Genomic DNA, 13,342 nt, shown 5'->3' with positions numbered 1-13,342 from the left:
CCGGTATACATGCATGCTTTCACACACAACCAGTAAAGATCCCGTAACGACACGTGACATCAGGGCGTGACGTGTAATGTACGAGTCGACAACGCTAGGCACGATATACTTTCACTGAAGCAAGCGAACGATCTCGGCGTCAGCGAGGAAAGTGAGGAACTAACTGATCTCTGCTTCATTACAGTTTGCACATATTTTTTTGTCGCGAATTGTAACAACATTTTTTTTTTTTTAATCTTTCTTTAAAAAGGCCGGTAACATTTATTGTTTCTTGTCTTTTGTTTAACATTTAGTTTTTTCCGCTCAAGATTCCACATAACATGGAAAACCAAATAAGAAACAAAAGAACAAGACTAGCCTACTGTATAAGGTATATACAGTACTGTATATAAAAAGAAGCCATGTTGTCATTTTTTCTTTCTTTTTTAATAACTGTGTGATCATTTATTTCTGGGCCTGATAGATGTGCTGTTTAGAAACATTTAGTTAAAAGTGTTTATGACAAGGTTAATTTTATCTAGAGTCTCCTGAAATTGAGAAGCTGTTTCTCTCGTGTAATGAATAAACTTCAGAGTTTGTGATTTGATTTCTTCTGCCTTTCTCTCTTTTGCTGGTTGATTCATTTCAGAGATCTCTATTAAATCTTGAACAATAGAAGCAACATCAAGAGTAAGAAACAGAGATGAGATTACACCAGTGGTTGCTGCTACACGCTTAGCTTTGGCAGCTCCTGCAGATCCACGTACAGCACTGACATTGTTCTCATACACACAGATTTCTTTGGCAGCCTCTGCACAATAATTTCCAACTATAGCTACATCAGCTACTCTCACTATCTTTAATAAGTCATCAAAACCTCTTACTGGTCTCTGAAACCTCAGCTTACTCAACATCTCATTGTTCCGTTGAACATCAGCAGTGATGTAAGAAATTATACTCAGATGCTCAGTCATTGGTTTGAGTATCTCCAGGAAATCACAGATGATCTTCTCAACAGTCAGACGTAGTTTTCTTTGCTTGAACTTGTTGGTGATGTTTGATGCTGTACTTGTTACTCGTCCAGCTGCTTCAGCAACAGCTCCAACAGCAGAAAGAGACATAGCAAGTCTGGATGTGATTGGAGCTAAAGCCATACCCGCTAGTTCTGCGATTCCTCCAAATGCTCCAACTGATGCTCCAACCAAATTGCCCACTTCAGTGCCCTTGTGCACAGATTCAGTCTGATCAGCGATGTCGTTCAGTTTCTTTATTTGATCAGTGAGTGTGGGAAGATTTCTATCATATTCTGACTTTAGTTCCTCAATGGTTCTTTTGAATGTATCAAAAGTTTGAAGTTTCCTGAAATATTAAAACCTTTATAAGGATTAAAGGATAATTATAATGTGTTTTGTGTGCTTTATAATTGTACAATACTTGCCAATGAGAGCATATGTTCTGCATGTGTATATAGTACACTGTATGATTTACTACTATATAAGTACTCTTACAAGTATTTAACTAAATTTTTACAAGTATCAACTAAATATTTGCCATAATGTAGCTTAAAAAATGTTGTAGGCCTACTTCTACATCAATAAACTGATGAAGCCAAGACTTAGAGCAAGGAAACTCTTACCAATGTAGTATCTCCTCTGGTTTACTCCCAGCACCTGCATTAGATATTAAACAGTTTTGAGATTATGATAAATAATTGCCAATACAAATAACATTCTTGGATTTGTCTGTGTTCTCAATTGTAAATAATCCAGATTTTCTATTTGACATGAGGATGTGATTTCTAAGAATCATTTGTTTATTTATTTGAACACAAAATTAATTACGATAAAATATTCATCATGTAATTTATGGACTTACAGTTAAAGTAAGGAGGAGGATCAATACTCCAATCTGAAGCTCTGCTGTAATCACTGGATCCAGACAGATTGCGACGGCGATCCATATCTTGGGATTAGTTTACTTCGAGCAGAAGAAGCTGAGTGAAATATTCAGAAAGAAATTCAGAAAGATCCACAGTTTGACTTGTGATTAAATCACACATGTTGATTCGTCTGGTCCCCGGCTGATCCTGGGTTCTCCCAATGTTTTTTATTTTTCTTTTTTTTATCCCTTGCCACTGTCACCTTTGGCTTGCTTAAACTTACACTTTCCTATTTAGCAGTATTATTAAATTTAATAACATAAATTACATACATTACCAGTTGATATTCTCCATTTTGAGTCATTTCAAAACCACACTATTTTCTGTATTATCTATTAATCTGTGTCTCTCATGCAGCTTTCTCAGAATTGTGTTCTCTGAATTGTCTCTATGGCATATCAGACTCACTTCAGCAGAAATATCTCTTCCAAATCAAACTAAATATGAATTCCCTCATCCATGATGCAGAAGTATTAATAATGTACTTAAAAGTATGTGTCATCCACATACAGGAAAAAAGCAAGATATAAAGAAATTTAAATTAATGATTATTTTAAAAAGGCAGAGAGATATTAATTAAGACGAACCATTCAGTTCACCACACACGGTTCTGCACGCGCTGAGACCGCGGTTCAACTTAAATCTGACAGAGCATCAGTAATATGGTATGCTGTAAATAACAGGTAAAACAATCAGTTTCAGTTAATAAATGTTTCTGTTGATGGATGAATATTCTGGCTTCCCAGACATTACAACAACAGTGAGAGTGAGAAGATTTGTGAGTGCGATCTTTCAAAGTGCACAAACCCTTGCCTCAGATCGTGTCCAAATATAAGCTCTCTCTGAAGTATTGTTTAAATGGACAAATTCACACTGAAATGATGTTTTGGTAAGTATCCTACAGCCGACTTAAAGTAGGTCTACTGGATCAGTGCAGTGAATTAAAGTGACTTTATATTAATCAAACAGCAACAACAAAGAAATCACTCACTGCTCTTGATTAAAAAGATTTTTTAACTTTAATAAAGAATAATCTTTAACTTATACAGTCCAATATGCAATGCTGTTTTACATTTGATTACTTTATTCAGTTTCTGTACCTAAAAACTAATACTAGACCCCCTAAATAAAACCCTGAAAATCAGTTTATTTTATCTGTATCTTTACTCAGTTGTCTTTATTTGTGCTGTTGCTTGTAGTTAGATAGAATATTCTTAATGAAATGATAAAATACATATTTTTTGAAAGTATAGTTTTTCCATAGTAATACCAAACCGCAACAAAACCGTGACTCCAAAACCGTAAAACAAACCGAACCATTAAAAAGTTGAAGCGTTCTTGTAATCTGTGTCCAGGATAGATCATACAGAAGAACCAATGAGGGAACCATGGGGGACATCATTAGGGACCTTCTGATTTCATTATCCTGGACTTAATATCCACCAAGCCCTGCCCACCTTCTTGCACTGGAAGATACAAAGCGGCTGCTCGAATCCAGTGTTGTCCTGACCAGAAAAAGGTCACCAAACTCCTTTGAATCAGTCCTGTAGGTGGCTGCAATACGCACAGTTTATGCCAAAGAGTAGAAGCCACTAAATTATTAGTGAACAAAACTCTTCTCCTATAGGACAGCTGGGGTAGCAACCATTTCCAGTGAGACACTCGGGTACACACTAGAGTCCATCAAGAGTCCATCTCCAGCACAGAAGCAGACTCATCTGACAGACCATCCTCTGCTGCTGTCACTGAGTCTGTTGGACTCTTCTCTGCACCACACAGAGCAGAAACAGTACTTGGAAACACACTCTCGTCACATTTATCGTCCTGTTCAACTACTAAATGTGCTTTACTCTTAACCGCATCATCATCAGCAGCAGCAGCAGCATTATTTGAACTTGTTTCCACTACCACCGGCATCTCTGACATATTCACTGCTACATGCTACATACACTGCTGCATGTATAATTCATAAAGCTAAGCGTCCATGGTTTTGAAAATGATCGAGACGCTTCCGAAGTGAACGAGTCTTCAGAGGGTTGTGAGCGAGAGTGTGTTGCTAGTTCCAGCTGTTATAAGCATTTTTGGACCTGTTTTTCCACTAAATTTAACACGTTAGAAGGTTAATAAAGTAGGAAGTTGCGGTTTAGGGTCAGCAATAACTTAATCTTAACTAATTTCCAAAATATTTGAAATAATCTCGGGTTATTTTATTTATTTATAGGTTTTTGTTAATTTTAATAGCAGCATTGCCAGTATTAGCAGCTATTTCCACTAAGTGCAAATATAGATTCTATTTATACTATGTTAAAATAGCATGATTGTCTGCTATTTATACTACTTATAGTATGCTTATAGTATACTTATAGTATACTACTTATACTTGCAAATAGTGGCAATTATCTGCACCCCAGTATTGTAGTACATTATAAAACATAATGCAATAATAACTTATTGAGTCTAATTTAATGTATGCCACCTTATTGGGATAATAAAGCCCACCCTACGGCTACCCTTAACTTTTTGATTATTTACTTAATTTCAATTTCAGTTTACTTCAATTTCATTGAAAATGATTTTCTGATGTGATTTGAAATTTGGAAAGGGGAGAATTTTTATATTTTTGCAAAAAAGCGGATTCGAACCCAGGTCGATCACGTCAAAATACGTATGTCACACATTTGACCCTCTGCAACACTGGAGTTGACAGTCAGATATTGTCTTTTGTAATCTCCACTATCTGAAAATAACATGTTTGGTGGGCAATATGTATGTTTGCATGAATAATAAACAACTGATAAAATTATCCACCCCATAAATATATTATTAACAAACTTAGATGCAATAAATAGGGTATGATTTAAAAATGACCATCCCTCCAAAAACATCCACATTCTTGTCTCTTTTCAAGTGTTTGAGTATATAATTAAGATCAGTCAACGAATCCAAGTAAACGACATGAGAAACTGAGGAACAAATGTCAAACTTGCCCTGCTCAGAGAGACTCAGAGGGGAGAGCAGAAAGTTGCACAAAGTTTGGCTAAGTCACATAACTGGGGACGTCACAAGAAAGAGTTTTTTGGGTCCTCCTCACGCACTCTTGGTGAACTCAGACGAACAAATGTTTCTCTCGAAAACTTGTTTTATAAACAATAATAATAAATCGCATATGAAAAATACAACATAATATAATGCCATTTCTGGACGTGATTGTAAGTAATATTTAAAGCAGTTGCCTGGCCGTTTTAATGATTATCCGAATAGAATAGTCCCTAAAAGGGGACGCCTTATCTTGATGTAATATATTGCCCTTGTTTACTGTGGTTTTAATTTGACATATTCTGTTAAAAAAGTCATTTAAGTGTTGTAATATTATAAATATTTCATAAAAAATATAAATAAACGTATTCAGTTAAATGTTATACAATCATATGCGTGTGTATTTGCATTTATTATTATTATTATTTGTATGAAAGGCTCGTAGAGAAATTCGGTCTTTTGTGGAAGGGACTCTTATTTTGATAGTTGTAGACTGTATTTCTACGTACATCCAGTAGGAGGCATTATTGTACAAGTTTGCTGCCTGATGACTGTTTACTAAGAGAACGGCAGCTGCACACAAGTTTTTCCTGCCTGTTATTTTGGATGTTTTTCGGGGTTTGGTGTTTCAAAGTGTTAGTTCATGATCATAAAGTAAGTTCTCTTCAGTTTACATATGTTTTAAATCTGTTTGAAGTGTATGGGCATGTACCGATTCACGTGTCTAGCTAAACAAGATAGGATGTGCAATTTCTGCTAAATACAGAGTTTGATGTTACAGTTTACATAGTAATTGGGTATGTCTTGATACTGTGCAAGGATTAACCAGTATTGCTACCTTTTTGATGATGTTATTTGTGAATTGATGCACGGTTTAATGGACCTGGATTTATTAATATAGGAATACTGAAACCATTTTGTGGGACCAGATCAGTAATCAGAATCAGAATCAGAATCAGAAAGAGCTTAGGCATACAAGGAATGTGTTTTAGTGACATAAGCTTCCAGTACACAGAGACAACAACACACAGACAAAAATTTTTTGGTGTGTTTGGAGTAAACAGTTTACGGTTTGCAGTTTACCGTACCTGTTTATTTATTTAATCATTTATTTATGTTTGCTATTTATTTGTTGTTATGCCATTTTAAAAAAGGGAAAAATTATACGTGAAATAAAACTCCATACTTCTGTATTGGGCTGAGCGATCTGAGGAAAAATTCACATCTCTCTATTTTTTGTCTGATTTGCGATAGTCTATATCTTGGTATTTTGGATTTGGATTAAACAAATAAAGTGAATGTAAGCATATAGGCATATATTAGGGTTAAAATCTCATTACATTGTAACATAACATTGCAATCTAATGTGTGTGTGTGTGTGTGTGTGTATATATATATATATATATATATATATATATATATATATATAATATATATTAAAGCAGAAGTTAAAGTTAAAAATGACAATTATTAAAAAGCACAGACTGAGTAAAAAGGCTATTTTGATTACCCCATTACTCTTTTCAGTTAGCGCTATCATACAAATACACTTACTTATAGGTTTAAAATTCTACATGTCACATTTAATGTCCAACTATAAATATTTCAGCAAAATGTATACATTAGAATTATTGCGCTCCTGTTTCATTGAGCTCATCTGTTTGGCGCGCATGCGCGGCTGCGCTCGACTAGCGGAGAATCGCTGAAGCAAAAGCTCATGCACTTCTGACAGCAAAATGGAAATATTTCCACTGTTTGTTTTTTTAACATTTACAGATGGAGAATATTCACCTTATTCCGCCCCGCCCACTTTAATACTTCGCATTTCCGCATTTTGTCATCCGACTTCCGCTAAACCGATACGGCACGTCCGGTTACTAGTTTAGTAGTTGTAAGATTGTTTATAGCTAGCTATAACTGTGGCGAAATGACAAAGAACGTTATGTTATAAATTGGGAGCACGATGAAAACGTCTTATGACGATCAAAATGGTCTCAAATTGTCCCATCCATCGACGCTGTTAACGTGGGTAATGTTAGACGATATGAAGAAGTGGCCAGAGTTAACCTATATATTTAACTGCCGTCAGGAGGAGTTGATGGAGCAGCAAGGAAAAATGATTTAAAAAAATGTACCGAGGCTTACCAGTATTTACATAGTGAGACAGTGGGTCGTGTACTGTTACACAGCGAGGGTTTTTTCGTCTTTTTAAAATTGAACGTGCAAACAGCCAGTCAAGCCGTCTAAACCTCTCAGCATGGTGCTGGTTAGTTTTGTGTGTGTGTGTGTGTGTGTGTGTGTGTGATGTTAATATACACGAAGTTATAAATGTTTAAAAGTATAATAACGTGTTTGATGACCATCATCAGACTAAGTATTTTGTCTAATAACTTAATTGTACAGTGGAGTAAGGTAAGTGAACGTTTATCAATTATGCATTAGAAAAGGAGGAGGCTGGAACTTGGAAGTGAAAAACGCCTTAAATCCAGGTATGCATAATTATTATGCATATTTTATTTTACAGAAAAAACAAGCCAAAAAAAGATTATATATCACTTATAAAAGATTACATGCAAAATTAATAGTTGAGATTGGTTTGGTTTGGAATCGGTCAATTTTACCAAAAAATATGATCAGAAAATCAGCTTGCCTTTCAATTCTGCACAGTGTATATGCAAAAGGTGAGGTAAAGGTAAGATTTGGTAGGTGTACATTAAGTCTAATCAATGAATATTGTAGATAAACGTTAAATGTAATAATAATGAATGATTCTGAAATAAGAAAACTGTGAAAGCTTTGAAATGAATTTTAGGTTTGCCATGTTCTGTACAGGGCTGAGAGCAAGTTGACAGCAAGTTACATGTGCCACACAATCAGCAATTCTGTGCCAAGACTGTAGCTAGACTACAAACCTTTTGTTTTAAGTGTATGCTTCCTTGTGTCAGATGAGTTTCAGGCAGGCGACCTGATGCTTTCAACAAGATAGTTGCAGCTTTGTAAATAAGCAGGAATGAGAATAATTAGGTTAAGGATAGGATATTAGGTAATTGGGATCGGATGTAGAGGGTGTGGGTGAAGACTAACTATATGAAATAAGTTGTTTTAAATCAGTTGTGTTAAACAAGAGACAGACTGTGATTTGTTTTTTAGAACATGGATAATTTAATATAAGTTGTATAAAATCATTTGTGATGTGTTGATCAGTGTTTGTTGTTTTCAGGAAGCAAGAGACACCTTCTATTGACCATCCTGAAAAAAACTTCATTTAATTTCCATATGTAATAAACCAAGATGGAATTAACTTACAAACTTGACATGAGTTATTCCTTCAAATCAGAGATTAAAGATGAAAAAAAGATCAAATTAAGATAAATAAATAAAAACTATTTACAGCAGGTAATGTCAGGTGACACTGTAAAGGTTCATAATAACTATTACAGCAGGTAACTTCTGGTGACTTTGTAAAGGTTCATAAAAAAATAACTATCACAGCAGGTAACTTCTGGTGACTTTCAGCAAGATCAGGGGCATGTGGATCTGATCACCCTCACAGCTGTCCACTGCATCACTGGCGGTCATCGATACATCTGTGTGAATAAGTAAAAATTTTTACATTAGTACTTACAATATATCATGACAATTAATATATTATCTGACCTGAACTTAGAACAGTGTGTGTGTGTGTGTGTGTGTGTGTGTGAGAGAGAGAGAGAGAGAGAGATGCATTAGAGAAAAAACAGTATACACACTGTTAACTGTAGTGTTCAAACGTAGGTCAGTATCTGAATGAGAAATGTAGCTAGCTTGCCTGCTATCACCTGCAATCTCTGTAGCAGCAATAATGTGAGCTATTGTAATGTACTATAATATCTTGTACTACCGTAAATATTAAATAAATAGGTGGATAATGGTAATCATGGAAAATTCGTGGTCTTTGTTAACTGCCTGTTACTGATCATAAATGTATTCATAGAACGGACTTCATAAATCTAACGTTAGGGGAGCAAACACATAGCTAGTTAAGGTTAGCTTACCCGAATCTGACAACCTTTTCATCCCCAGCGTGACCTCTTTAACGGGACATCGTAGTCGAGCCATTTCTCGGGGTAAGGGTGTTCGTCAGTCGCCTTCCCGTCCATGAAATGGTACGAACACACATAAGAGCGCTTGGGTGGGCGCTTCAAATTTAGCGCCGTCATCCATTTCCTCAGGTGCTTCTCTTCTTTAGGTGGTGGTTATAAATTGTAAAGTGCACCACAACACTCAGACCGCGTCACAATGTGTTCGCTACATCGTTGGTGAAATTGTTTTTTGAATACAATTGTTATCCAGCCCCTAACTGAGCATATATCATACTTCTCTTCGTTCTGCGTTCTGTTATCTAGCCAGCCACTAGCTTAGGTACGTTACATCCGGTCCCTCAGCCGGAAGTAAGATGACAAAACGAGCGCAATGGCGGCACCGTTGTTGCCATGGAAAATAAGGTGAATACCTGTGCAATGTAAGTTATGCATTAAGGAAAGCAGCACATCTCAAACACGTCTCTCAGTCTCTGTCAGCCTCACACGCAGCCTTTCTGTCAGAGCTTCTAACGGGGCGAGCGCGAGCCGCTTTGAACTGAAACTATGAACTATAGGCTACTAGGAAAGAAATAAAACGCAGAAATTATTTAAATGCAAAACAAACACCACAAGCAGCTATTGGCTGACCACGAACAGGAAATATGACTTATTTGCTTCATATTTCGATTCCTTAATATCTTGCGGTCTTTAGTTTTTTTTTATTTCTTCTTTTCTTTGAAAAATAACATTGCTGAACATGTACCGAGTAAAATATTACCGAAAATTGATTAGTAATGCCTTACACTACTGCGTTACAGCAAAAAGTAATATATTACTGTAATGCATTACTTTTGTAACGCGTTACTCCCAACACTGCATTTATAAGCATAAGTAGGGAACATTTAACTGTTCATGAGGGAGATTGCCTGGGGGAAGACACTGTTCTTGTGCCTGACTGTCCTGGTATTTGTGGCTCTGAGGCGCCGGCCAGATGGCAAAAGTTCAAAGATGGGGTGACTTGGATGTGAGGGATCCAGAGTGATTTTATGAGCCCTTTTCCTCACTCTGGATGTATACAGTTCTTGAAGGGTGGGCAGGGGAGCACCAATAATCCTTTTAGCAGTCCGAACAGTTCTCTGTAGTCTTCTGATGTCTGATTTTGTTGCTGAACCAAACCAAACAGTTATTGAGGTACACAGTACAGACTCAATGACGGCTGAGTAGAACTGTTTCAGCAGCTCCTGTGGCAGGTTAAACTTCCTCAGCTGGTGAAGGAAATACAACCTTTGTTGGGCCTTTTTAACAATGGAGTCAGTGTGATTGTCCCACTTCAGGTCCTGAGAGATGGTGGTTCCCAGGAACCTGAATGACTCCACTGCAGTCACAGTGCTGTTCATGATGGTGAGTGGGGGGAGTGCAGGGGGGTTTCTCCTAAAGTCCACGATCATCTCCACTGTTTTGAGCGTGTTCAGCTCCAGGTTGTTAAGACAACATTAAAGGGGAAGCTATAGCCTACATAATAGTAGATTACGAACTTGCTAAGCAACAAAAAAGTGGGATAAATTAAAATCACACAAATGCCATCTTTTCTTCCAAAAATCCTTATATAAAAAATAGTAATAATACAAAAAAAAAAAATATATATATATACATACAGGGTTGGGGAGTAACGGAATACATGTAACGGCGTTACGTAATCAGGATACAAAAATCCAGTAACTGTAATCCGTTACAGTTACGTCAAAAAACGTAGTGATCAGATTATAGTTTATAGTTCATTTTTTTAAAAAGGGGAATACTTTCAGGATTACAATGGTTTCATTTAAAACTAAATAAACCAGTATTTTGGCATAATAACACTATATTAAGCGCAGCTTGATTAATGACTCACGCGAGTCACGTGTGCCGCCCGCTGGTGCATGCGCAAATAACAGCTGTCTACAATCTCCTCAGACGCAGATTGAATCACTGCTGCAAAAACGCGTTCATTTCATGGAAATTACGCTGCTATTTTGTTTAAAAAGAAGAAATTGCAAACAACGATGAACAGTGCAAACTGTGCCTTCCAGCAAAGAAAACACTTTCTTCATCGAAAGATTTGACATCCAACCTAAAGGAGCATTTGCACTTTTAAAAATTAGTTTTATATTTGCAAAATATAAAAAAAATATATTTTTATTCTCTATTTTCCTTTTGAAGAAACATTTCCTTAAAAATCTTTCTTATTATATTTTCTTCAAAATAAAACAAAATAATCTGTAATACCAATACCATGCACTAGATGTCTGTATAGTCCTTTACATATCAATTCAGGGCTGTGAAATTCTTAATTAATAAAAGTTGTTGTTTATAAAAAATAATATTTGACCTTGAAGTAATCCAGAAGTAATCCAAAAGTAATCAGTTACATTACTTTCATATTGTGGTACTTGGATTACGTTACTGAATACTTTTTTTATGAAGTAAGTAGTAACTGTAACGGAATACATTTTTAAAGTAACCCTCCCAAGCCAGTATATATATGGGCACAGTCCAGGAAAAGGTCCGTGAGAGTGTTATCCCAAAGAGGATCAATATCACTTTCACTGACCTTTTCCCGGACTGCAGATGGTGGAATGACTAAGGTATCATTCCCTTGCAGAGCGCAAACTTCTGGAGGGCACATAAGATTGTTGGTGGTCTGCCAGGGGTCGTCTTGCAGGCAAACATCAGTACCTTGAATTTGATGTGAGCAGCCACTGGTAGTCATTGAAACCTGATGAGGAGAGGAGTAATGTGAGCTTTTTTGGCTCATTGAAAACAACCCTCGCTGCTGCATTCTGGATCAGTGACAGAGGCTTGATAGTACATGCAGGAAGGCCCGTAGTCTGGAGAGACTGGACTATAAGAGATTGCACGCAATCTACCCGTTAGAACACACCAAGAGCTGAATTCAGATGTTTCTGACCTGTTTAAAGTAATAACATGATATATTCGCGGCAGCCAAATGTCCGCGAGCTCGCGATGTAAGTCCACATGACAGCCGCGTTTTGGGGCGAGATCGGACAAATAAATAGGCTACACATTTCATTCACACTGACAAGCTGAACCAACATATGTTATTATTACCTGATCAGATCTCATTTATAAATTATGTCTCTGGCCAAAGAACAGAGAGAAAGACGAGAGAGAAATGAGCGCTTCATCAGCATTTTTTAAGAGCTTCCAAAAATAATATTTACAAACACGTCATTAAAATGAACTGTAACTCCATGAATACTCAACGAAGAGACATGAGAGATATATCTATAGAAAGCTTGACATGTCTACTTTTAAACCAAACAAGTGCTGCCGAACAAATATTCTGTGATAAAGTAATCCATATCAAAACAACGCAATGTCCTTTTTTCACGTCTCCCTTCATTATATCTAATGTGTATGGAAGGCCAAGAGGGTCAAATACACGTGAATTTTAACGCGTCAACAACACGTTAAATACGTGTATTTCATGCGTAGAAAACACGTATTTAATATTATTTATTTATCGGCGCTGCACAACATGGTAAAGTCATTTATATATTTTTTTAAGAGCTTCTTAAAATACTATATTACTCCGATATTATATCCAATATTATTTAACGGGTTAAATACGTGTTGTTTACACGTGAAAAATCAGCAGGTATTTAACGTGTATTTCACGTGTTAAATACACGTGAAATACACGTGAAGTACACGTTAAAAATCAGTTTGAAGAGGTCAATGTCATTGGCTGCTGAGGACTTGGTTCAAACCACTTCTGTGAGCTTAGAGGGGTGTACCATTCATAGACAAGCAACCACCATTTAACATGCTATAGATCAGCTTATTCAGCCTTATTATTTAGTCTTTTTTCTTTTCTGTTTTGTATAGCCTATATTTAAGTTTCAGTTTTATGAAACATTTATTTTAATATAAATATTAATTAAAATTTTGTGGTGATAGTATAAAGTTTATAAAAGTTACAGTAGTTTGTAAAGAAACAGGACTTTTTGTTTAGCTCTTGACTCGCCGAAGTATACTATATATAGTGTCCCTTCTTTAATTTTTCAGTAATGTGTGATAACTTAAAATATGTTGTCAGTACTATTAAAATAAGATTAAATTGAATGGTATTTAGGAGATTATGGTTTTTGCATGACTTATTTCGCATTCAGCTAGACAACCCTGTCGTAGCTGTTATCATAGCCTAGGCTTTTTATTAAAAAAGAAAACAGCAAGGGACCATGGAAAAACACTGTTGCATGTGTATTTTTTTAAGGGAATTTTTTTTTTTTTTTTGCAGCGGGACAACTCAAGAATGTTGGTCACA

The 13,342-nt window shown here is 36.1% G+C and overlaps 1 protein-coding gene and 1 long non-coding RNA gene across 2 annotated transcripts; both read right to left on the bottom strand.

The window, feature by feature from the left end:
• Positions 1 to 225: 225 nt before the first annotated feature.
• Positions 226 to 1,939, bottom strand: LOC113039152 (apolipoprotein L3-like). Its single transcript, XM_026197051.1, has 3 exons — positions 1,855 to 1,939; positions 1,616 to 1,649; positions 226 to 1,338 (listed from the first exon to the last, which is right to left on the bottom strand). Exons 1-3 carry the CDS (start codon positions 1,937 to 1,939, stop codon positions 483 to 485), a joined length of 975 nt encoding a protein of 324 aa, XP_026052836.1. The 3' UTR covers positions 226 to 482.
• Positions 1,940 to 8,209: 6,270 nt separating this feature from the next.
• LOC113039126 (uncharacterized) lies at positions 8,210 to 9,095 on the bottom strand. The gene is made up of 2 exons (XR_003274877.1): positions 8,989 to 9,095; positions 8,210 to 8,541 (listed from the first exon to the last, which is right to left on the bottom strand). It is a non-coding gene; the product is annotated as an uncharacterized LOC113039126 (long non-coding RNA).
• Between the last annotated feature and the right edge of the window lie 4,247 nt (positions 9,096 to 13,342).

Source organism: Carassius auratus, chromosome 21, assembly GCF_003368295.1.
Source record: "Carassius auratus strain Wakin chromosome 21, ASM336829v1, whole genome shotgun sequence".
In the NCBI taxonomy this organism is placed as follows: domain Eukaryota; kingdom Metazoa; phylum Chordata; class Actinopteri; order Cypriniformes; family Cyprinidae; genus Carassius; species Carassius auratus.
Note: the sequence above shows the minus strand (reverse complement) of the source record. Positions and strands in the feature narration are given on the sequence as shown.